At 34.8% G+C, this 26,243-nt stretch overlaps 3 protein-coding genes across 8 annotated transcripts in view; 1 reads left to right on the forward strand and 2 right to left on the reverse strand.

The window, feature by feature from the left end:
* LOC117984568 (uncharacterized) overlaps positions 1 to 3,492 on the forward strand; it is a 48,731-nt gene extending 45,239 nt beyond the window's left edge. Inside the window, exon 5 of the mRNA XM_034971195.2 lies at positions 3,230 to 3,492. Coding sequence (XP_034827086.1) covers positions 3,230 to 3,426 — 197 coding nt within the window. The 3' untranslated portion in view covers positions 3,427 to 3,492. The remainder of the gene's footprint in view (positions 1 to 3,229) is intronic.
* Positions 3,493 to 5,796: 2,304 nt separating this feature from the next.
* Positions 5,797 to 10,059, reverse strand: LOC138402696 (uncharacterized). Of its 2 annotated transcripts, none has more exons than XM_069500362.1 (5): positions 9,902 to 10,059; positions 8,271 to 8,537; positions 7,317 to 7,391; positions 6,510 to 6,597; positions 5,797 to 5,858 (listed from the first exon to the last, which is right to left on the reverse strand). In XM_069500362.1, the coding sequence occupies exons 1-4, from the start codon at positions 9,969 to 9,971 to the stop codon at positions 6,515 to 6,517; spliced, it is 495 nt and encodes a 164-aa protein (XP_069356463.1). In that variant the 5' UTR covers positions 9,972 to 10,059; the 3' UTR covers positions 5,797 to 5,858; positions 6,510 to 6,514. The 2 variants fall into 2 exon arrangements, with proteins under 2 accessions (XP_069356463.1, XP_069356464.1); XM_069500363.1 differs by having other exon boundaries at positions 6,486 to 6,597.
* Positions 10,060 to 13,670: 3,611 nt separating this feature from the next.
* Positions 13,671 to 19,311, reverse strand: LOC117984569 (odorant receptor 67a-like). 5 transcript variants are annotated; one of them, XM_069500212.1, is made up of 6 exons: positions 17,499 to 18,492; positions 16,177 to 16,363; positions 15,998 to 16,094; positions 15,578 to 15,682; positions 14,830 to 14,985; positions 13,671 to 13,798 (listed from the first exon to the last, which is right to left on the reverse strand). In XM_069500212.1, exons 1-6 carry the CDS (start codon positions 17,536 to 17,538, stop codon positions 13,745 to 13,747), a joined length of 639 nt encoding a protein of 212 aa, XP_069356313.1. In that variant the 5' UTR covers positions 17,539 to 18,492; the 3' UTR covers positions 13,671 to 13,744. The 5 variants fall into 5 exon arrangements, with proteins under 5 accessions (XP_069356313.1, XP_069356314.1, XP_069356315.1 ...); XM_069500213.1 differs by lacking the exons at positions 16,177 to 16,363; positions 17,499 to 18,492 and adding an exon at positions 19,143 to 19,311; XM_069500214.1 differs by lacking the exons at positions 16,177 to 16,363; positions 17,499 to 18,492 and adding an exon at positions 18,892 to 18,919.
* Between the last annotated feature and the right edge of the window lie 6,932 nt (positions 19,312 to 26,243).

A 26,243-nucleotide genomic window follows, 5' to 3' on the forward strand; every position in this document is an offset into this window, starting at 1 on the left:
TCTTGTCTTGTAAAATACGTGTAATTACGTGTGAAAGGCGCAGCACCGGCAGACTCCCCCACTAGGTGAACAGACGACATTAATCGAGTCGCAGGAAGCCGCTGGATTCAGGCGGCACTAGATCGCGGCGTGTGGAAATGCCTACAAGAGACCTTGTCCAGCTGTCGACGTCAATCGGTTGACGAACGAGAGTTTTGCCAATTGAAATTATACGTATAGTACGCGACAGGTTGAGATGGCTATCGGGGAGGAAACGCCCCGCATACTCGCACAGCTCCCGCGCTAACCCGGTGCAGGCGAGCGCGGGTGACGTGTGCGTGTGTGGGGCGTTCCCCGCCTCATACTCCAATTGCCATCTCAACCTGTCACGGACTATACGTACCTAACAGTATCTATACACAAGCCTGAAAAAACACTGCAATAAAATTACTACGAACCATCTACGGACGTGCTACGCGGACTACGGTTAATCTTTCGAAGAACTTCCGTCGTCTGCGATGCCACTGGAACACACCGAACATGGAAACTGGCGTATCTCAGAAGAATATAATTTATAAAGGGTAGCTTTATATCACTCCCCAATGAGTTTTGTAGTTCTAGTAGATATTTCATATCTTACGAATGGATTTAGCAGACCTTATTTATATTTTATTGCCAACAAACTCTGAATTTATTATGCTATACCTACTTTAATTAGTATAAAAGCTTAGTATTAAACTAGAACTTATTAACATAACCTAACCTTTCTGTAGGTATATTAGAACAGCTGTTGTTAGAACTTGGTAGTTCAAGTAAATCACACTAGGGACTTTTGTCTTCAAAGTTTTTCTCTCGTCGACTTGAGTAAAACGTTGCATGGCCCAGCTTGTGCACGATATGGCATTCAAAAAGCTTATGTAATTACTTTACAACTTTACCAATGTAAATGTACGTATAAGAGTGTTTACATTTGTAAATATGTCGTAAATTAATCATCGAAGCTATTTAAGTGAGTAAAACGTACATGCATAATCGCGGCCTAAGTTGACGAGACAAACAGTTGTAGGATAAAAACTCTCTGCTGTGTTGTAGTGCTATTTATGCTCGTATAATTTACCTTTTTCAAGTCAATGCAGTACACCACGTCAACGAACGTATCGTATACATTAAAGAACATTATTTTCTCTTCATTTCAGGCCCAGTTGTGCCAAGATATTTCTACAGAGGTTTCTACGGACGAAGATAAAATATTTCTGTAAATTATTAATAGAATTTAATTTAATCTACATGTACCTACCTTTCTCCATACAAATTAAATTAATTGTATAATATGTAAACTTCATACATGTACATACGTACAATAGTACAAAATGCTAACTTGTAAATAATGTGTAAAAACTGTGATACTGTGTGTGCAAGCGATGAAATACTTATTTATATACAACTTACATAATAACATTATATTCATTTATTTATGTACATTATACAAAGTAACAGAAATAGTTTAATTTTACTATGTAAAGTGTGTATTGGAAGTTAAATTATTTGTACGATTGCGTTAACAATTTCTGATGATTTTTTGTAAATAATAAATAATATAAAATATAAGTACTTATCATTTTCGTAATATTTTTATTTCATGAAAAAGATCTGTCTCCTCCCACACATTTTGTACTTAATATTGATTCCTTATTGTGTGACTCATATTTGACAAAATATTCCTAAAATATGGGATAAATGCAAAATGTCGTGCAAAGTTGGGGTAGTTTCCTACCCTTTTATATAGAGGATTCTCTTTTGAATATTGTTCTAATAGATGAAGCGCGAAATTCATTCCCTATTTGCGCTTTCCCTCGCTGTATCATAGTGAAAGAAAATTAGATTTCCGCTAGCAAATGTAAAGTAGAAAGCAGGTAACATTAACTTATGAAAAAAAAATGGATATGAGCCTTGAAATTTTTACCAAAACTGGTGTGTGAATATTAACTAAAAAAAAACCGGCCAAGTGCGAGTGAGACTCGCGCACCGACGCGTCGCGACGGTTCCATACAACAGTCGTATTTTTTCAACATTTTGCACGATTAATCAAAAAATGTTATGCAAAAAAATAAATGAAAACCTGTTTTAAAATGTAAAGGTAGAGCACTTTTATAAATGATACCCCATTTGGTATAGTAGTAGACAGACGGACAGACAGAGAGACTGACAATGAAGTGATCCTATAAGGGTAATTGAGGTACGAAACCCTAAAAATGTGTTAAACCGGTCAGGATTAAAATATTAAGTTAACACTTAATAATAGTAAGTAGATATAGACTGAAGAAAATAAGTTAGCTAAGTAATATTTTAAAAATCTGAATTATAAAAAAACATGAATAAATAATTGATTATTCTTTGCCTTGACTTTTTCAAAAATATGTAGGTAAATCTATTTTGCAAAAATTAAATCAAGTTTTCAAGGCGATATTTTTTTTAAAGGTTTCATAATCATATTATCCTAATCATTTATTTTGCCAGAATTAACATTAGCATTTTGTTTAGCATTTACCTTGAAAAATTAAAAAAATTGCAGTATGCCATTAACCTAATAATATTTATTAAAATACGTAACTAGATGTACATAACTACTGTAAATAAATTATTGTATTATATGCCATTTTCCTTCTCAACGAAATATGAACAGCTATGAACATCTATATTGGGTTGCTTCTTTTCTTATAAACAAGACATAAGAAGATAGCATCAGCATAATATATTAGGTTTCACTATCTAAAAGGGGCTATTTACTTTTAAATTAGATTCTTTTTCGGGTAATGCCTCCTGCTTTGTATTCGATACGGCTATTATGCAGGAATCCGTCACCGCCACCGACTCGATAAAAAACCTAAACCTCGGGTTACCTTCAAAGAGAAAATGCTGTCTTTGGAAAATAAGAGATGAAATTTTGGAGACAAAATTCTTTTGATATTCAAATTACTGATATCCATTGGGTATAGGTACCTACCTGAAGAAAATTAGTGGTAAATTTTTAAGTGAATGCTGTTTAGTACTACATTTTATAAGAATTTACATTAGGAATTCATATTTTCTAAACGCACATAACTCCGAAAAGTTACAGGTGCTTGCCCGGGATCTAACCCCCGACCTCCGATTAGAAGGCGGACGTCCTTACCACTAGGCTATCACAGCCTCACAGGTTTAGGTACAATAAAAGTATATATTCAATCATTTATTCATTCATTCATTCTAGGTTCACCCAAGGGTTCCCGATGCAGATGCGTGGAAAACGACAAAAAGCCAGCCTACGTGCAATACGGCGAAGATTTAATAGAACAACGAAGACTCCTAGCTTACCTCGACTGGATTCGAAACATCCGCTACGACCGCGGCTACACATCGAACCCTTGGAGGGAATTCTGGCACGTTCCAGGTTCATATATTATATGAAAACGATAATTTGAACGCAATTAGTGAATATCGTAATAGTCAAGAATAATTGCCATTATAATCGAAGAATTTTATGTAATGTAACGTTCTCGCCCCTTACGGCGCATGGTGTGCTCCTGGTAATACATATTTATAATGTTTTCAACGTAAACAGTGCACCAAAATATTAACTTAAATAACACAGAGTACCTAAGTAATTTTAGAGCAAAAGTAAGCTCTTCATAGTACCGATGTAGAATAGTGTCCGATCTATGGAGAAACTGAAGAAATAAAAACCTCTAGGTATCATAAGAAAAGTCTATAAAGAATAGTTTCCATGCCACTTTAGTTGCTTTTTACTTCTGAACGAACCTTACCTAATGGGTGAAAGATTTATGTGGAAAGGAACAGGATCTTTTGAATTTCCTTGATGGAACTTTGGTTGGAGCTATTACCTACTTGCAGCGCTGTCATGTTTTGTATGGAGTCGAAGCTTACGAAGTTACCTATACTTAAATAAGTTATGAGGGAATAGAAACTAGTCAAGTTGTAATAAATGTAAAAACTAAACTTAAGAAAGTAACACATTATTATAATATTACTTTACTGGATGTAGTTTTAAGTTACCAAGTTTTATTATGTATTAATAAAGTAAGTATAATGTTATAGAATAAATAGCTATGTACAGGACTAGGGTAGTATTTTAACAAATCGATTGTTCAGGTAGGAACGAAAGCATGTATTAAACGGGTGAAAATAAATTCAAATTTTAGGTTTCAAGAAAACTGATTTTGAAATACTGAAATAGAATGTACCCGTGGGGACTGAACAAACATTGGATACTTTTTATCCCGTAAATTTTACGGGATAAAAAGTATCCAATGTTTGTTTTTAGGATGCAAGCTATCACCGCTGTATAAAATTTTGTCCAAATCGGTTCGGTGGTTGTGCCGTAAAAAAGGTAAGACAGAGACATAGGAATTCACATTTACCTATTATATTCGGTAGGTATAGCTTGATAGTTGATAACTTGATTCTACATTGTATTCCATACAGAGATATCGTATAGGTATCTGTAATCTGACGCATTAAAACTAACGCATCTATCTACAAATTATAAAATAATAATTTCTCCTTGTGGTACCTATAACTAGATAAGTTTGGAATTAGAAATTTAAACTTTCGATCCTTTCTTACTTATGTCTAGATAGGTTCATTTAACATGGTCCTCTGGTGTTGAAAATAATTGCATAAGTGTACGAAAATTACTATTATATTATTTTAGATTCGCCTTTATTTATATTTATCACCTAGATACGTAGGTATTTTTATTAGTTACAATCGTGATCATAACAAAAAAAAACTAATAATAATTATATTATTCGTGAATCATAAAACACTACTTGTACTAGTATAAGTAATGTTAAATTATTAGGTATATTAAATTACAATAATATAATTAGTACCTATTACGTGATATAGCTACATTTTATTCATAAGTTATAAGTTTACTCATAGAAATTACTTATATTTTTTTAATAAATTAATAATTATTATGTTAAAAAATACGTGTTTTACGGCTTCTTTCTGTGTTTAATGTTGTGTTATTAAGTGAGATTATTATCAGCAATTTTATTTATTTTATTTATTTACCTGCCTACTTTCACAAGTTTTTGCCAATAATTTGCTCAAAGCGTAAAGCTCGCCCAACTTCAACATACATACTCGTGTTGAAACAAAAGTTATTTTTTAGTTTGTAGTGGTTTTTGAAGTCGGTTTTTTAATATCTTTTTATCTGAGATAATATCCTATGAGCGATGTCTCTCTCTAGGTCTTTAGCTATACCTAATCAAGTCAATTCATTGCTCCATTGCGACGTGATTGAAGGAGAAACAAACAAATATACTTCTGCATTTATAATAGGTAGGTATGGGTTGTGACGGTCACATATTTTTTCGGAACCAGCTATGAAATAAGATTAATATATACGTCGAATTTTCCTAACGGCTTATAATAGTAAATTACTAGTAGTATAATAATATTTAATAGTATCATAATAAACAAACTATTTAGTCTAAATTATTTAGTTAGTATTATTTCGTAGCTGGTTACGAAAAAATGGTTACTAATGTGATTGGAACCAAATATTTTATATATTTTAGGCTAGATAGGTAAAAATTAAGCGGAATTTTGCTTTATGGAATAGAAATTTAAGAAAAGAGCCACATCTGCATAGACAAGGCCGAAGATGAATTCCTTGTGCAAAATTCCGCTAGATGCGCCCCTAGCCTTATATAGAGCTTTAAAACATCGATGGCTTCAAAGTTGTTACGGGAAAAAGCTCTGAATTTTCAGCAAAGCATATTATCTATATTAAAAATAAAACGAAAATTTAAATGCTTCAATATTTATTAAATTTTCGTTGACTCCAGAGAACTTGAAGGACTATTTATCTGAAAAATAAAAATAAAAATCAACAGAAAATACCAAAACTTGTAACAGTTTGACCGTTTAGTCAGTTAGTTTAGTTCACTCTGTTTGTGGTCTGGCCGTTCGGCATGTCTAGAGTGACATTGTACCATAGACATGTTATGTTCGTATTACATAGCTTATAAGATTCACGCTCTATGATGAGTAAGACATAAGATACAAAACCACAAGAGTGGAAGAGATAACGCTCTACAAATGTGACCCAAGTGTCGTAGTTTTAAGTATTCACTTTCGATATACTATGTACTTCAGATATCTATATATTTAGATACTAATCTACTTTTTTTACATATAATATCATTAGTTAGAAACATAAAAACGATCTAGAAAAATACAAGAATAGTCTCTTGCCTCCGAAGTATTTCACCAGAATTTTTATTCAATATCAAAATGAATCGCTGAATGTGTTGCTGATCGCAAATCTCGAGAACAGCTGAACCGATTTCGGTAATTCTTTTTTTATAATATTCCTTGAAGTACGAGGATGGTTCTTACGGAGAGAAAATTTCAAAAATTTAAAGAATCGACTGTTAGGCGGTACGAAGTTCGCCAGGGCAGCTAGTTGTTAATAAATGAGAGAAAAGTCATACCTATTATTGTGAAAAACGTATTACCAAAGTCAGCGTCGACGACTAGCCTTCTGATTTGCGGTTTGCATATTGGTCGATTTGGATTCACTTTCTGCATTGGCCGCTGAAATCACTGCGAGAGACATACAAAGACATCAATATTATTCTAACAGAAATGTAGGTACACAAAATGAAGAGAATATAGATACATAACATACTAGGTATAACTATTCCAATAAGCTGAAGAAATGACTAAATATAGTAGAAATGAAACCAAATCTAAATCCATGTTTAAATATACGATCCTGTTCTCCTCATGCGCCATTTTAACTCTATGGGTCTATTAGCTGTTTAGCTTTACTTCAGTTGCGCGTAAAGTTTACACTCGCTATTTTTAGGGTTCCGTAGCTCAAAAGGAAAAAGGAACCATTCTAGAGTCACTTGGTTGTCTGTCTGTCTGTCTCTCTGTCATCTCTATCAAGAATACTATAGGGTACCTACTTATAATTAAAACAGATTTATTTTAATTTTTATTCATAATAGTTTTTTGATTTATCGTGCAAAATGACGAAAAAGTTTTTTTGAGATGTAACCACAAATTCACAGTTTTCGGATTTTTCCCTTTACGTGTACTACACGTTAGACCTACTTACCTGCCATGGGTCAATTAGAAGTACCCTATAGGTTTCTTGACAGACAGACAACGAAGTGATTTCTATAAGGGTTCCTTTTTCATTTTGAGGTACGGAACCGTAACAAGATAGTGAATTGTGCAATAGGCGGCCTTATCGTATCCTAAAACAGTGATGAGGATACAATAAATAAATAATATTATTATGATGTTGTACACACCGTTAACTACGGTATCTGGCTTGTTGCAATTTCCGCCGCAAGTGGATGGACCTGAAGGAGCGGGTGGCGCTGGAACTAAAACAACAAACAGGTATTTTATTCAAATCAAATCAAATCAATCTTTATTTGCTCAAATGTAGGTTTAAAAGATGTTTTACAATTCACTTAAATAGTATCACTACATTTGCTATGTAATGGCATGCAAATATTTAATTAACTACTCACTTGAGTTCATAATAATATTTAAACATTTTAAAAAGTTCAAAAATTGACTAAACTTCAACTTACAATGAAGATAATATCACATGTCACATAATAATTACTTACCTATAATGAATTAACAAGAAAAAATTAAAAGAAATAGTCGCATATAATATAATCACATCAAGTCAACTTTAATGAAAATTTCTAATCTCATGAGCAAGCAAATTTTACGCGGATGAAGTCGCAAGCAACTGCTAGTATATTATATAAAAGGAAAAGCTGACTGACTGACTAACTGACTGACAGACTGATCTATCAATACACAGCTGGATGGATCGGGCTGTTTGGCCTGCAGATTTTTTAATTTTTTTATTCAGATACAAGTTAGCCCTTGACTGCAATCTCACCTGGTGATAAGTGATGATGCAATCTAAGATGGATGCGGGCTAACCTGGAAGGGCTATTTATAATTTTTTTTATAAACTTTGGTTTCTACACGGCATCCGAAAGGCTAAATTGCTTGGCTAACTAGCCACGGCCGAAGCCTCCCACCAGACAACATATAGATATATAGATAGCTATTATGACGTAGACGTCCGCTAAGAAATGATTTTTGAAAATGCAATCCCTAAGGGGGTAAAACAGGGGGTTTAAATTTATGTAGTCTACGCAAAGTCGCAGGGATAAGCTAGTTATCAATAAAATTATTATAACGTTGTAATATACGGTTAGTAACGACTGGTGCCTTACCGTTATTGCACTTTCCGCCGCAAGTGGGTGGACAAGTAGGAGGTGGACATTTAGGAGGAGGTGGACAAGTAGTAGGTGGACATTTAGGAGGAGGTGGACATTTAGGAGGAGGTGGACATTTAGGAGGAGGTGGACAAGTAGGAGGAGGTGGACAAGTAGGAGCAGATGGGCAAGTAGGAGAAGCTGGAGGAGTAGGTGCTGGACCAGGAGGTGCTGGAGCAGGACCAAAACCCGTAACGACTGATCCTTCCTTAGTGAAGAATGGTACTAAAAATAAATAACAAATAATATTTTGATTATCTCATTTGAGAGGAGACCAGTGCTCTGTAGTGGGTGGCTGGTCATAGGTTGATCATGATGATGATGATTATGATTTTAAGTTGTAAAGGTTTTAAATAATAAATAAATCTACCATATAAATTAAAATATCTATTTCTCTTTTTAATTTTTTTAAACTAAAACCATCATCGTTGTAACTACCCATCGCCGGACCCCTTCTGAGAACGGGTCTCCTTTCAGAATAACAAGTTTTTAGGACCTAAACTTTATGTCATAGTCCACCACACTGCAGCCATGTGTGAATTGTTAGAATTCACACTCCTTTAAGAACATTATTAAGGAGAATCCTCAGGCATGCAGGGAAAACATCATGTGGAAATCTTTCCACATGATGTTTTCCTTCACCGATAAAGCATGCGATACCTATTTAATTCCTTAAAACGCGTATAAGGTATAACGGTGATAGGCTAGCGATGCGACAGCCACCTCTAGTTAGATCCCGGACACGCACCTCTAACTTTCCGGAGCTACGAGTTAGTACGTTTAAATCAATTAAATATCACGCGCTTTAAATTAAGGTTAAAAAAGAGGGGACTGACTATAGTGCTGAATTTCGGTCAGGAACTAATAAAATCATTAAACCTTAGAGTCGAAACCGTCGACCTTCTTTAATCTTGACTAATCTTTTTCAATTTGGAAGTATGCAGAAATATATGAGAGCTCACTGCGTTATATTATTCTCAACAAACCCCCTTACAGTAGGTACAGTACAGTACCATTTGGCTGATGGGGACGACGACGACGACACTTGACTCTAACACCACTTTGTCGGCATAATTAATATGTATACCCATTTCTAGCACTAATAGTCTCTGAGAGTAACCGAGGACGGACGGACAGACGGACGGACATGGCGGAACTATAAGGGTTCCTTGTTTACTACCCCTAAAGAGGGCACCCCTAAACCCTCTAATTCTCATTGCTAAGAAAACCCCTTAGCAATTAGAAATACGACGACATTCAAGACATTCTCATGACTTAAAACAAGTACTTATCTAAATTAAATTGATTAAATAGGTTCCGACCACGTTGGTGACCAATGTTTCGTAACCAGCTACGAAATAAAATATGTATACTTCGTCTTCCCGTAACTTTAAGAATATTTTGTCCGGGTTCGTAACGGAATTTTTGTAACTGGTTACCGCGTAACGACATAATTTTAATCTCATTCCGTTACGAACCCGGATAAAATATTTTACGAAAAGACGAACTAAACCTTATTTCGTAGCTGGTTACGAAACATTGGTTAAGAAATTAGACGGAACCGATTAAATATCAAATATGCTACTTACAGAACGAGCTACTTCCCAAAGCTATGAAATAACCCAAGAAGACACCAACGGTGTACAACTTCGAAGTCATTTTAGCAAATGATGCCTGGTATTCCTACTGAGTTTATATTATCAGCTCTATTTATACTCGTATATCCATGACTAATAAAATACTCGTGACTACGTTTTAAAATCCATTAAATCTATAAAACTTAATAATATAATATTTTAAGTTTTATGGAGTCAATGAATTTTAAAACGTGACCACGTGGTCATATAATAATTATGATTATGATAAAGATAAAATACTAAACTTTCTTTTTTATGAGAAATGAATTTCTAAAACGTGGCCACGTGGTCACATAATATTTTAATGCTGAAGATAATAAGTAAGTAGTAAATATTCTTTTTATTAACAATGAATTTATTAATGCGTACTTACCTACCAATATTCCCATAACAATAACATTTTAAAGGTAGAGATGTAGAGAAGGAGGGCCCGAACTTCGTTATTTTATAAAAGCTGAAAGTCTCTCTGCGTATTGTCCCCAACACTGGGAGGAACGATTAGCGACAATGAAGTTTGCATCATGGTGACTTTGGGAGATAACAGGTAACATACTGTGTACTTACGTCAAAGTATAAAGTGTTATTTTTTATATTTTCTTCGGAATGGTATTACCAATCACGTCATGCGTTGCCAGACACTTAGAATCGTGGCAACTCCGTGCCAGACACCCTTAAACTTTAACAATTTATTAAAGTTTAAGGGTAGGGAGTTGCCACGATAAAATATTAACTTCATAGTCGCTGATCGTTCCTCCTTGTTTTGGAGACAATAGGTACGCATCGAAACTTTCAGCTTTTATAAAATGACTAAGGTCTGGCCGTCCCCAGATCTAAGTCCAATAGCTTGCATCTCGGAGATGGACATAAAGTATACCTATAAATAACTTGGATCCATTGCTCGTTTGTATTTTTATTTCATGTTAGACAGCATGTGCCACTATTATTATATTATACTATTATATTATTATTTATTATATTATATATATATTATATTATATAATATATATAATATAATATAATTATATTATTATATTTATTATATTATGTCTATCACCGGTTCGGAAAGCAGATTCTACCAAGAAGAGCTGGCAAGAAACTCAGTAAGTGGTTGCTCTTTAAAAAAAAAAAAAATGTTATGCTATCTAAATATGCAATACAAAACTAATATAACTATTACACTACCTTGTATAGTCCGTAAAACACCACACACCACAAACTACTGGACGGAACGGGCTAAAATTTGGCATGCAGATAGCTATTATGACGTAGGCATCCGCTAAGAAATAATTTTTGAAAACCCAACCCCTAGGGGGGTGAAATAGGGATTTGAAATTTTTGTAGTCCCCGCGAATGAAGTCGCGAGCATAAGCTACTCGTAGTAATAATATATGGTCCTAGAGTTCGTGAATCCTCTTAGTAATGGGCTTCCTTTAAGCCTACAATTTTTAGTTTAGTCGTTCCTTTTTCTAACCGACTTAGTAAGCCAGTTTCTAAATCACCACGATTTAGGAATGCAATTCCTAACAGCATCAGGGTTGAGGAGGTGGGTTTTTTATAGGCATGCTTTTTACAAGAACTACTGAGATAAAAATTAAATAATACGATATTATGGCTTGATGAGAAACCTTGTTCAGAAGTTGTACAGGTATACCTACTTGTTGATTTGTATCGATTACAAATAGGTAGGTATATACAGGGTTACAGGGAAATAGGATACGATCCCGTTAAGGGATTATAGTACAGGACATTAGCTATCAAATGACCCCTAAAGTGCTAATGCAAAAGTGTATCGTTTTCGAGTTATTCGTTTTTTTTTCTTGGTAAAGGGGTGTTTGCCACTTTAAAAAGTAATAAAAAAAAGGAACAATGTATTTCATCATATTTTTTTTATTTCTTGCTAGTACATATCCTTGTTAATAATAAACAGTTATAAAACAAAAAAAATCTTCATGCATTTTAAAATTACAGTCCAAAAACTGTACAAGTTTTCGATTTTTAAATTTATTATAAACAAGGATATGTACTTGCAAGAAATAAAAAAAAATCTGATGAAACACATTGTTCCTTTTTTTATTAGATTTTAAAGTGGCAAACACCCCTTTACCAAGAAAAAAATAAAAAAACGAATAACTCGAAAACGATACACTTTTGCATTAGCACTTTAGGGGTCGTTTGATAGCTAACGTCCTGTACTAACGGGATCCCCTTAACGGGATAACCCTTAACGGGATCGTGCCCTATTTTCCTGTAACCCTGTATATTTAATTATTTAATTGATTAATATATATCATGGTTGTTTTAACAACATCTTAAATTTTTTCCTCTATTTTACTTACACACTGAAAATTCTATCTCTATTATTAACATACTTAAGTACTCTACTTTTCAAACAAAACGAAAACGGTCGATGTAACAATTTTCTCTCAATATGCCTACGAAGACTCGTAATATGAATGTAGACATCTTGGTTTTATGGCGTCATCGTCGGCGTGAAACCGCTTCAATATTACCTATCTTTTGTATTGAAGCACCCTCGTTCTCACTTCCAAAATATGATACTCGTAAGTTTTATAGTTTTTAGTAGACTCCCGTACCTCAAAAGGAAAAAGGAACCCTTATAGGATCACTTTGTTGTCTGTCTGTCTGTCCGTCTGTTGTGACTGTCAAGAAAACCTATAGGGTACTACCTAGAAACATGAAAGGCAGGTAGGTAGGTAGGTCTTATAGCACAAGTATAGCAAAAAATCCGAAAACCGTGAATTTGTGGTTACATCATAAAAATGTGTTTATGAATCAATAATAATTAGTATTTTCTACTTACTTTTAAAGTAAGATTACTATACCAAGTGGGGTATCATGTGAAAGGGCTTTACAGTACGCGGCAGAAGGTAATGTATATGCCTTATAATGCCTTTAGAATGACATTTCGGCTTTGTAGAGCGTTGTCTCTGTCACCTATATGACGTTTTGTCGGTCTCAACGATAGAGACAACGCTATACAAAATCAGCTATCTCCTCCTATAGGTCGATGTACATTACTTTCGGCCGCGTACTATACTTCTAAAACAGCGCATTCTAAAACAGTTTTTCATTTATTTTTATGAGTTTTTGATTTATCGTGTAAAATGTCTAAAAAATACAACTGTAGTACAGGACCCTCGGTGCGCGAGTCTGACTCGTACTTGGCCGGTTTTTAAACATTGTCATTGTCTAATCAGAGACGAGTTAAATCATTGTTGAAAGTTAGACCTTATTTTATGAAGCAAATGCTTTCGACGGCACATAAGCGACGAACACAGAATTGATCTCATCGTCATCATCATCATCAACTCATCTTGAGCACGGGTCTCCTCTCAGTATGAGAAGGGTTTTGCCATAGTCTATCACGCTAGCCAAGTGCGGGTGGCAGACTTCACACGTCATCTTCAGAACAGTATGGAGAATGTTTAGGCATGCAGGTTTCGTCATGAGATTTTCCTTCACCGTTAAAAAGTAATTGATAGATATACTTAATTGCTCAAAACGCACATAACTCCGAAAGTTAGACGTGCGTGCCCGGAATTGAATCCCGTACCCATCGACTAGGAGACCGCCGTCTTAACCACTGGGCTATCACTGCTTAGCCGCCGAATATAAAATGTGTGTCCTCCTTTAAACTATCCACAAAATATCATAGGTAGGAAATACAAAATAAAAGTGTGAACTGTGGTCAATAAATAATTTTAATTTTACTATAATTTATTTAGTTGCTGTATTTCATGTGATATTTGTTGTTAAATCTAAGTTTGATAATATTTATTGATAAATGGTGCGCAGTAAGTTGTACAATTGATAGGATGTGCTACAAATCTGAAAAGAATAGTAATTTTAATTATATAAAAGGAAAAGGTGACTGACTGACTGACTGATCTATCAACGCACAGCTCAAACTACTGGACGGATCGCGCTGAAATTCGGCATGCAGATAGCTTTTATGACGTTGGCATCCGCTAAGAAAGGATTTTTCAAAATTCAACCCCTAAAGGGGTAAAATAGGGGTTTGAAGTTTGTATGAAAGTCTGTCAGTTTTAAAGTTAGAATCGCGAAATTTAGCAATTTACACTAATCTAAATGTATAAAAGGGAAAGGTGACTGACTGACTGACTGACTGACTGACTGACTGACTGATCTATCAACGCACAGCTCAAACTACTGGACGGATCGGGCTTAAATTTGGCATGCAGATAGCTATTATGACGTAGGCATCCGCTAAGAAAGGATTTTTGTAAATTCAACCCCTAAGGGTGTGAAATAGGGATTTGAAATTTGTGTAGTCCACGCAGACGATTTCGCGAGCGTAAGCTAGTTTTAATTATATTAATTTTTCGAATTAATTTATTATTTTTAATTATATTATATTTTGAAACGGTTCTCTTAAATATTTATTTTTGTTATTTACTACTCATTTATGATGCCCGCGACTTAGGTCTTTTAAAAATCCCATGGGAAGTGTTTAATATTCCGAGCCAAAATAGTTTAAGTCCGTCCATAGGTTGCAAGCTATCATTGTACTAAAGAAGAATGCCAGGTGGCCATAGTAAATTTGGTCCTTAGGTGCCCACACATGACACTATATGGCACTATAACAGCAGCAATTAATTGTTAAAAATATGGATTTAAAAAAATAGAGGGTTTCAATGTTACAAATTAATTTTAACAAATATAATATGATTTTTTCACAATAACAATATGCTGGGCACTTTTAGGCCAAATCTCGGCATTCCCCTTTCGTCAAATTCGGCTAAACAGATGGACCAAAAGGTAGCAAATATACAGACACACTTTCACACTAGTAGGGATTCTTAAATTAATAATATTATTTTCAACTTCAAATTACTCACACTGCTATAACTGTTCATATTCATGACAATATAACCGTTTCCAGTCAACTGGAATGGTTTCTGAGCTCTCACCATAAACATTAGCATCAACTTCTTTGTTTCAGGGCTGGCATTTGGCCAGTCACTAAAGTATATTGCTTCTGTAAGACTTTTACTCTGTTGGGCAAAAAGTTTTTACTAAATCTAAATATATAGAAGTCGGTTAAAAAGGAAAAGGCTGATTGACTGACTGACTGACTGACTGACTGACTGACTGATCTATCAACGCACAGCTCAAACAACTGGAAGGATCGGGCTGAAATGTGGCATACAGATAGCTATTATGACGCTAAGACAGAAGTTTTGAAAATTTAACCCCTAAGGGGGTGTAGTAGGGGTTTGAAATTTGTGTAGTCCACGCAGACGAAGTCGCGAGCATAAGGCAGTGGGTCTGATTGCAGCCAAGTGCTAGTTTATAAATTTATAAAATACTGATCAACAGCTACTACATTTTTCTAGACCAAAAAACTGGCGACAGCGCTAGATTGGATTTTGAAATAAGTCTTGCTACTTTTTAGATCGTTTCTTGAATTAATTTCTAGAAAAATATTTTTCGTAATTGAATAATTATTTTTGTAAATATTCTTACAATTTTTTTTTCTTTTGGCTGAATGATTAATTAAATATTTGATAAGTTGTTAAAATTTTATTTGTAGAATTTATTTTAGTCTCCAATTAAATATACTTACAGTAAGAGTTTTTGACTTACATGATCACTTAATACTTGTCCAAGAAGGCAATTATTAAATATTTCGATGACTAGCGACATAAACATAAGAAAGTAACGTATCCTTTTGTATGTGACATCTATGACCTGTAAAATTTGCATAATTTTATTACACCAATAAATATTAGACTACTATTTATCTTTATATATAAGAGGAAATATATAAAAGGCCTGACTGACTCTAAGGGGGTAAAATAGACGTTTGAAATTTGTGTTGTCCACGAAAATTGAATTATAAAATAATTATAGTTTCAGATAAGCTTAAATCGCCAAAAATAAACAAGTGACTGGTAATGAAAATAGATAAGATAATTATTTAAGTAACAGAAAGGCTTAAACCAAAGTTATTAAGATTCAACAAGAACAATGACATTTTAAAATGAATAAATAAAATCACTGTACCGTAAACGTGAAAGCTGTTAAACAAATGAATATAGCTCCCAGGGAATAGTTGAGAAGCATTGCGTCACCCAAAACTTTGTCGAGTTTAGATGATGTTCTGAAAAAGTTAACGACTACGGTTATTACTACTGCACAATGAAATTCTCCATAAATTATTATAATAATAATCAACTACTCACTTGGCTAAGAAGTTATGTTTTACTATAATGACTTTTAATTTCCTTACAACAGTCCGGTGAATCTCGCTAACATTATGTCCTTTTCGCATTTCTTCCACGTCGTGAGGACTCAGAATTTCTTCTAAGCAGTTCCCGAGTATTTTTAACTCCATACAAATAAATCCCACATACGATACATGTATTACATCTGCGATTGTAAATACAGCTATAACGGTAGCTGTCATGAAACTTTCCCAAAGATACGCAGCAGCGTACCATTGTACTTTATCGAAAGGGTACCATGCGTCATAAGGATATAAATACTCATCAGATACACCGTGCACTTTGTTTTTATACACCATGAGTAAGTACGGAAAAGAGTCGACTGTTATAGCTAAAGGCATAGTATAGTAAACCAAGAAACGATTGATCACCATGACCATCCATTTGTAGGTCTTGATAATTTTCTGGTGTTCTTTAGATTTGGTTGCTACTATATTCCAGAAATCATCTTGAAAATGATAGAATGTTTCTTCATAGAACTCTTTATACGCGTGAATTTTTGTGTATTTTATGTAAGCCATCACAATTACACCCAGATTGGGAGCTACGTTGATTATTTCAATCCAAACCTTACTGCCTTCAATAAAAAGTGTTAAAAAAAGCTGCATGATTGTGCAAAGTATTAGCACGCAAATTGAGTAATAACCAATCATTTGAAATTTCGTTCTACCAATAAAGGGGCAAAGAAATATTTTGGAAGCGATCGACTGTAAGAAAGCCATTTCAAGTGTGATTTCATTTTTCAGTATGTTATTAGACATGCTGCCGTTCAAAGGTTCACAAAATGAATGATCAATTACTATGTGCCTATAAAAGCTTTGCATTAAAGTCTACATTGATTTAATATGGTGCAATTTAACTTGCTCTGTAATTTACCTGTGGGCTTAAGCATGGGTTTATAAGTGGTTCAGACTTCTAGATAATAAAGGACATAAAAATACGAGCTTTTTATCTTTTCGTTTTCTTATTTTCTTATGTACTAGCTTATGTTCGCAACTTCATCCGCGTGGACTACACAAATTTCGAACCCCTATTTTACCCCCTTAGGGGTTGATGTTTCATAAATCCTTTCTTAGTGGATGTCAGCGTCATAATAGCCATCTGCATGTCAAATTATTAACTGTTATCTCTCAAAGATAAACTTTCAGCTTTTATAAAATAACGAAGGTCTGGCACGCGCGTGCCTTCTCTCTCTCTCTAAGTATACATTTTAAATATTTAATTTAATTACTTTTGAATATATTTTTTACGTTCAATTTATTATTCTATATATTAGTTACCTCTATATAATATTGTGGTAGTATACGAAACAAAGGTCATCCACCTTCCCAGCACGATGTCTACTGCAATTTATTACAGTAATGCTGGCAATCTGTCGCTTTGCCGGCGTCATAGCTCTACGAGCGATATAAGCGATTATGCTTTGTAATAGCGATTTCGCCTTGTTTATTGTTATTTAGGGTTTTATATGAACGTTTAGTTTTAGTTCGGCAATAAAAGAAAGTGAATTATGGCCAAGGTTAATAAAATGTATTGGATTATGTAAGCAGAGATTTGTTTTAACTTTTATTGTTTTGCAATTTTTTTAAAAAGAATATTAGCCATGTTAAATGACTAATATTCCCCATTCCTCTCCAACTAAGCGTCAAGCTTGTGCTAGGAGTAGGTACGACAATAGTGCAACGGGCGGGGTTTGAACCGTCAACCTTTCGGTTTTCAGTCCACTCCTTTACCCGTTGAGCTATTGAGGCTCTAAAATTGGCCTTTACCCTCTTAGGGGTGGAATTTCCGAAAATGTATTTTGTATCTTTACGTACAAATCACCGAGCACGAGTTTTACGTCCTTAGTAATATATTATCATGTCTATGGCATAATGTAATAACATTATAGTTAATATACAATTCCTGTCACAAATTTTCCAAAGTATACCTATTCAAACTAGCTGATGCCTGCAACTTCGTACGCGTAAAAATCCCGTGGGAACTCTTTGATTTCCCGGGATAAAAAGTAGCCTATGTCCACTTTTCAGATCTTTAACTATACTTACCCATGCAAAAAATCACGTCGATCCGTCGATTGAAGGACAGTATATCCATACTCCATACTAATATTATAAATGCGAAAGTGTGTCTGTCTGTCTGTCTGCTAGCTTTTCACGGCCCAACCGTTCAACCGATTTTGATGAAATTTAGTTCAGAGTTATATACCATATATCCCGGGGAAGGACATATGCTACTTTTTATCCCGGAAAATTAAAGAGTTCCCATTGTAAAAACCTACATTCGCGGACGAAGTCGCGGCCATCACCTAGTAACCAATAAACCAACAAAACTGAAACACTTTCGCATTTATAATGTGGGTTGTAATGGACTTTTTAAACTTATTATATCCACGAGGACGAAGTCGCGGGCATCATCTAGTATGGTATAAAGTCATTGTATAAGTAGTTAGTATACAATTCCAACCACAAATTTTCCAAAATATATTCATATTGGCTGAAATTACAACGCGTAACCCATACGACGAGGGTACAGCGTGCTTTATTAAAGTTTAAAGGTCCCGGCCATTATTCATGAGGTCTCGCTTGATTCTCCACGTGAGATAGTTGCAATAAATTGGGACGACTTTATTGGCTATTAAAATAAGTAATGAAAATGTTTCGTGCACTGTACCGTTTCATTTTGTAGCACGGTTGCGGTTGTGGCTGAAATATCGATAAAAGAAAAGAAATCTTGCTTTATTATTATGGTATACTCGGAATGACATGAAAAGTATCGCTGTAACTAGAATTTACTGTCGTACCTTTTTTCTTACCTTCTCATCTATTGTTACCTAACTATTCATGAAAGACCTTCCGATATGTATGTAGACTCACTGAAACACTACGCCACTAATAAATAATAATACTTAGTTAAGAATTTACCTTATCATCCTACTAATATTATATGCGAAAGTGTGTGTCCTGTCTGCTAGCTTTCACGACCACTCATTTAAACCGATTTTAACGAAATTTGGCACAGATGTAGTACTTTGATCATTATCTATTTGATACAAACATATTGTCTTGAATCCCGAACACGGATATAAGCCACTGTTTTTATAATGAAATCGAAGAAATTCTTTGGGATTTTCCAAAGCCTAAATCCACGCAGTCGAAGTTATGGGTATCATCTAGTTTGGAATAAAGATGTGAATCCCACGTAGATGAAGTCACAAACATCAACTAGTACTGAAAATTTCCTTTCCATTTTATATTTAAACATTTATACAAGTAAAGTGGGTACTACACAGTCAGTCGTTGTAGAGTAACAGCTCTTAGGAGCAATTGCAAACGATAAGTAGTTCCTTGCACTAATTAAAGCAGACACTGAAATAAATGAGCATTTCATAAAAAAGTAACGCGGGCTCTGCTATCGAGAAGAGGACTGTAGTTCTGAACATAAACTTCTGTCAAAATACTGGACCACTGGGTCCAAAAATATATCAATACAAACATACTTCCATATTTAATATTACAAAAGCAAAATTGTCTATTTATTTTGCCTTTTTTACAGATGAACTTCGGCACTAAATTTTGATTAAATTGAGCTCAAAGATGGCTTGCAGCGCGGAAGTGAATATCTAGGACAATTTCACCCCGAACAATCAAAGAACCCCCCCCCCCCCCCCCCCCCCAGGTTAAAAAAACACACAATAGTATTTTAGTCGGTGTGTCGAATTGCAATTACGTACACATAAGATCCATTTGAGATTAACTGGTACTAAAATCATGTTATTAATTTTTCAAAATAGTACCCATACAGTTGTCTAATCATGATTTTTAGCGGAACAAGGTGATACATTCTCGCCAACTCCAATGTCACCTTAGTTTACTTAAAATTCTCCCGACTGTCAGTATGTTGAAGTGGACGAAAGTACTATGTCTACTCTTAGGCTAAGTAACACTACTTATAGCATTCGGGCGGGGTAGGTACTACTGAGTAATACTTTTGTAGTAAACAACGTCGCAAATTAGATTCCATTCCTCTTTGTGTTGCAGAACTAGTTGGTAATATGTAAAGACGCTCATTGCGAAGGGGTGATTTTTTTTAAATTTTCCTTTTTGTGTTACATCATAATATTTGCCACGATTTTTAATTATTAGCATATTTTTGGAAATTGCCAGTCCGTACCTTTGTCGTTTTTAGGGTTCCGTATCTCAAGAGGAAAAAAGGAACACTTATAGGATCATTTCGTTGTCCGTCTGTCTGTCTGTCTGTCCTAGAAAACCTATTGAGGACTTCCCTTTGACCTAGAATCATGAAATTTGGCAGGTAGGTAGGTGTTACAGCACAAGTAAAGGAATAAATCCGAAAATTGTGAGTTTGAGGTTACATCACAAAAAAATGGGGTCATGAACAAATAATTAGTATTGTTAACTTTCAAGAAAGATAACTATACCAAGTGTATTATATGAAAGGGCTTTACCTGTATATTCTAAAACAGATTTTTATTTAGTTTTATGCACAATAGTTTTGGATTTATCGTGCAAAATGTCGAAAAAAATATCCAAGTACGGAATCTCACGGTGCGCAAGTCTGACTCGCACTTGGCCGGTTTTTTGTTGAGCTCATTAAAAATAACAAGTATATATATGCTACGAAGTGCTACGAAGTAGTAATCCAGGGTACCTACGAGTATATTGAGTAGCTGTTGTAGAATCATCAATACTTATAATAAAACTGTAACAGGTCAAATTCTGTACATCGAAGATATTTTGAAAATTTTTTTTCGAGGGCACTCTATAATCGATACTGAACACAAAACTGTAATTTTTTTCATTTTTGTCTGTCTGTCTGTCTATCTGTCTGTCTGTCTGTCTGTCTGTCTGTCTGTCTGTCTGTCTGTCTGTCTGTCTGTCTGTATCACGGCCGCGCATCACGCTGAAACTACTGAATGGATTCCAATGAAACTTGGTACGATTTGAGGTCATACTATGAGGAAGAATATAGGATACTTTTTATCCCGAAATTTAGCATGGTTCCCGTAGGAGAGGGGATGAAAGTTAAAATGTATACTGAGTTGTAATTCATTAACGCGTAGTTCGATTTCATTCATTCTTTTTTTGTTAGAAAGGGGATATTTTAAAAATTGATCCGTAAATATTTCAAGGTCATCGGCTTTTAACCGACTGTCAAAAAGGAGGTGGTTCTTTTTTCTACATCGATTTTTTCGAGATTTCTGGACCGATTTGCAAAATTTTTTTTTAATCAACAAAAAAAGTTTTCATGGTGGTCACATAAAAAATTCTGGATTCAACTCCTTAATCCTGATGCTGCAGGGTTACTGCCCGCCTGAGTTATCAAGATTCAGGAAGTGTTCATAGTGAATTCATATTGTAGGTACCAAGCAACGACTTTATTCTCAGACTTCAAGTCTCAACTCCTCAACCCTGATGATGTAGGGTACAGCACTCCTAAACTATAATGTTTCAGGAACTGCGGATGATGCAAAATTATTTTAGGTACCAAGCATAGGCTACATCATTGAACTTCGGATCCTAACTCCTCAATCCTGATGCTGCAAAGTACTGAAGTCCTAAATCGTGGGGATTTTAGAATTTCTGATAGTGAATTGATATTAAAAAAAAAAATTAAAAAATTTGAATCGACTGTTAGGCGGAACGAAGTTCGTTGGGTCAGCTAGTAATGACTAAATGTGTGCTTCTGAAAAGCATTACAAATAAGACAATTAATATATCGGAGCATAATTTACAATTGAACCCAAAGATATTCCACTTAATTAAGGACTCAATTAAGCTGAGCCATTCATTCGTAATCCGTTGACTTCGAGGTATGCAGTGAATCCCGTATTTCCATCAAATTAAACAGCACCTTTGCCAACTATTTATAAAGATTGCCGGGGGCGCTATTCAAGATGTGAAATTTGACGTATGAGACCTCCAAGCGACCCGAATGAAACGTTTTTCCCGCTATTGTATTGCACTGAGTGAACATGTCTACCTCATAACCTTTCAGCTTATTATTCTTTGAGACGTCTTCGTCGCTTTATGGGTTTCGAATTGTCATAGAGTTGTTAATACCATTCTATATCAACAATAATTAAATAAATGAAGTGTATAAGTGCATCAATTTAGAGAAAGGACTCGCCATTTTTTCTCTACCTATATTGAGTCAACTATCATGTCAGAAGTACGATTTTAGTCCTTAATTTATTCTAAGGGTAAACCGTCCTTTCTTTGCTGTACACCTATGTTCTCAAAGGTGTGTAAAGTCTGCTAATCTGCATTTGGCTTTGGCAGGAGAACCGTGATCAGTAGTGAGCCAGCTATGGCTTGATGATGACGATGATATCCAACTTCCTTTGTAGCCTCTCCTTATAGATCCAACTACGTTTTTGATATGGAACCATAGTATGGACCCCATCACAGCGTGTGAATAAAGAATACTTACATATAAAAGGCTCAAACGCGACTCGCGTCTTATATTTCCAATCTATTTAGATATCTCATGATCCATTGGATATGCCTCCATCTTCCTGTTCGTCGAAGTAAAGATGGCAATGGGAGGTCAGGATACACTGGTCGTGTAGAGGACAATCAGAAGCGCGCACGATCGCATTTATAAAGATTCGGAACGCATTCACTGAATGAATACAATTTGAAGACGAATGCGTTTTTGTATTTGCAATTTCAATGAACATTTGCACGCTTGATTCGATCTAAATGCATGCAATATTTCGTGCGAATGAGTTGTTATGGGATTTATTTCAAATTATTATCTTTAAAACATTTTATTTAAATGTAATTGAGTTTACATAGGTGAGAAACTAGAAATGTAATTGAGTTTTGATAGGTCATAATCTAGAAACTGGTTTGGGCTTGTTTGCATTTTTTTCATTAATTAATTGAAGAATCCTATTGGTCTCTAATTTAACGGAAAATGGCACAGCATTACTTATATAATTTAGACTATAAGTCCTTAATTATATTTAAAAAAAAACAACCACTGAATTTTTCCTTTTTTTGGTGGGGAGAGTACCCAAACCCTCCAATTCCTGAATAGTCCAACTCCTTCAACCTCCTTAGTAGGCGGATGTCTTAAACACTAGCCTATCACGGCTCAATCATTAAGTATGATTTATTTGAATCTAAATTGAATAAAATCTTTATAGTAAGTATATTATCACATTCATAAATACTAACGGTATTTAGTTATTAAATAAATATTTATCTGAATAAACAAAACTAAATAAATAACATTTAAATATATTCTAAGTCTAACCCCACAATAAATAGACAAAGGGAATCGCAAAGTACAAAAGCCATGCCTACATTAGCATCAAGTGGATGACATGCTCCCATCGGATTAATGCCATATTAGGCATGCGTCAAAGACCTCCAAGCGGCATGCGGAGTGCTCTCATGCGATTTACCTCTGAACAATACGCCAAATTATAAGCAATCGCTACTTCTGAGAGCATCTTGACCTATTTCGATATTAAATTTAAATAGGGCTTTGTGGAGATTCAGCCCTTGCGAAACATTGATAATATATTCACAACTAGATGATACCCGTAACTTCGTCCGCGTGGATTTAGATTTTGAAAATCCGGTGGGAGCTCTTTAATTTTCCGGGATAAAAAGTAGCCTATGTCTTTCCCCGGAATACAAACTGTCTCTGTACCAAATTTCATCAAAATCGGTTGAACGGTTTAGCCGTGAAAAGCTAGCAGACAGACACACTTTCGTATTTATAATATTAGTAGGGATTCACGTAGGTACCTACAGTTATATTATTACTAGTTGATGCCCGCGACTTCGTCCGCCTAGAATTAGGTTTTTAAAACCCCGTGGGATTTCTTTGATTTTCCGGGATAAAAAGTAGCCTATGTCACTCTCCAGGTCTTTATCTATACCCATGCAAAATCACGTCAATCCGTTGCACTGTTGCGACGTGATTGAAGGACAAACCAATAAACAAACACACTTGCGCATTTATAATAAGGGTACTGATTGAATAATAAATCAGATTTTGTATACGTCTCAGTACATAAATAAACAAAAGTGACTATACGGTTTTTGAGTGTTGCTACGAAATCAAAGTTTTGCTACGCGTCACTACGAAACTACTTTTACTACTAAAGGGTTAAAGGATTACCAAAAGATCTTGGATTATAATATTTTTGTCTTACTTCTACAGATAAGGAAGTAGTCTTTGTATTGTATACTCTCTAAAGTTTACATGAGATGATAAGATTGATAGAGTTAGGTATTAGATAATGATATGCAGAATTTACTTTTATGAAGTTTCTTAGTTTTTTGAGTGTGATTTACGTTTCTGTGAAATCAATAGGGTATTGTATAGGGCAGTAATCATATTATCATCCGATTCATTTATTGAAATTATATTGCCTTGCTCATTACATTATATTTTTTCGTTTCTACTATATAAATGCTGATTTTAAATAGAAATTACCATGCGCCATTTAGGTGACGTCATGGCTAATTGATGCTATTATCGAATTAGGGAAACCCTGTTATGGTAATAATAAAAATTATCATGACGAGATTTTTATCTAAAGTTTAACTTTATCTTTTAAAATATAAATTATTGTTTGAATTTTTACTCCACTGTGTACCTATACACCTTTACCATGCAGTTGCACTGATGACTCACTATTTTATAAACCCAAATGGACTATTGTTACGAATGAGACAATTAATGATTTATAGTTATTTTTCTACCTTATATTCTAGTATTTTCTTGCAAATTTATTACAACAAAGAAAAAAGACAACGTGTATAAAGCTAGGATTAACTAAAAGCGAGGGACCGACTCAACAAAGAAACTATTCGTGGTATGCCGTCAAAAAGCAATATAATAATTAATTGTTACAGCCACTATCCGACGGTCAGGGCGGGCAGAATTTATGGTGGAATTATTATTGAAAAGCTACGTGGAGGGACAAATTGTGCGGTTTCCATATACCGCGTGCCTCTCTGTATTTACTATTTATAGAGCTGCTGGTTTTCATTTTATTTTCTTATTATAATCTGTCTTTGTGAGAATAGTGGATTAAAAAAAATATTAGCCACGTTAAAATATGACTAAGAAATTTTCGTCTCGAACTAAGCGTCAAACTTGTGCTAGGAGTACGTACGACAATATTATAGTGCAACGAGCTAGGTTTGAACCACCGACCACTTTCAGTCAACTTCTTTAACCGTTGAGATATTGGAGGTTTTAATTAATGTAATTTACGAGTAAGTAATAAATTTCGTGTCCACTCAGAAGAAGATCTTATTGTCACGATTGAGCTCATATCAACTACTCACTCTACATTGACGAGTGGTCCTTTGAAAGAAATACGGATGTAAATCTGGTACTGCGAATGTTCATGTGCGGCGGTAATCACTTAGTGACATGTGATCCGCCTGCTCGTTTGCTCGCTATTTTTATAAAAAACATTCACTTGTGCAATCAGCAATATCATCGGCATTCCGAACCAGTGGTAAATTAAAACTACCTGACTATTCATAAGCACTTGTAAAATGTTTTCATGAATAAAAAAAACATTCTATTCTATTCTATTCTATTCTATTCTATTCTATTCATCAAAGACGCATCATTCCTACTGTCACCAAGGCAAACAGGCAGCTCAACACCGTAGCGTGTGGAAGTCCCTACAAGAGACCTATGTCGAGTGGTGGATGTCTATCGGTTGATGATGATAATGAAGACAAATAAAAGAAAAAACATAGTATTTTTATATGCAACTTAAAAGTATATAGTTTTATGTACCTACATACTACGTATGCAGAACCAGTACGAGGTAATCCCCCGTTACCTATAACAACGTTACACCCTAATCAATGCTCGACAGAACAATAAACCGTGTGGTCATCCTTCACATTCGGGATGAAATTCAATAAATGTGGGGGGCGAGTGGCCGGCAAGGAACTTTTGAATCGCCGTCAGCACCCGCCGTCAAATTGAGGGGGTACCCTTTTGTCCACTAAATT

Source organism: Maniola hyperantus, chromosome 8 (assembly GCF_902806685.2).
Source record: "Maniola hyperantus chromosome 8, iAphHyp1.2, whole genome shotgun sequence".
Lineage (NCBI taxonomy): Eukaryota > Metazoa > Arthropoda > Insecta > Lepidoptera > Nymphalidae > Maniola > Maniola hyperantus.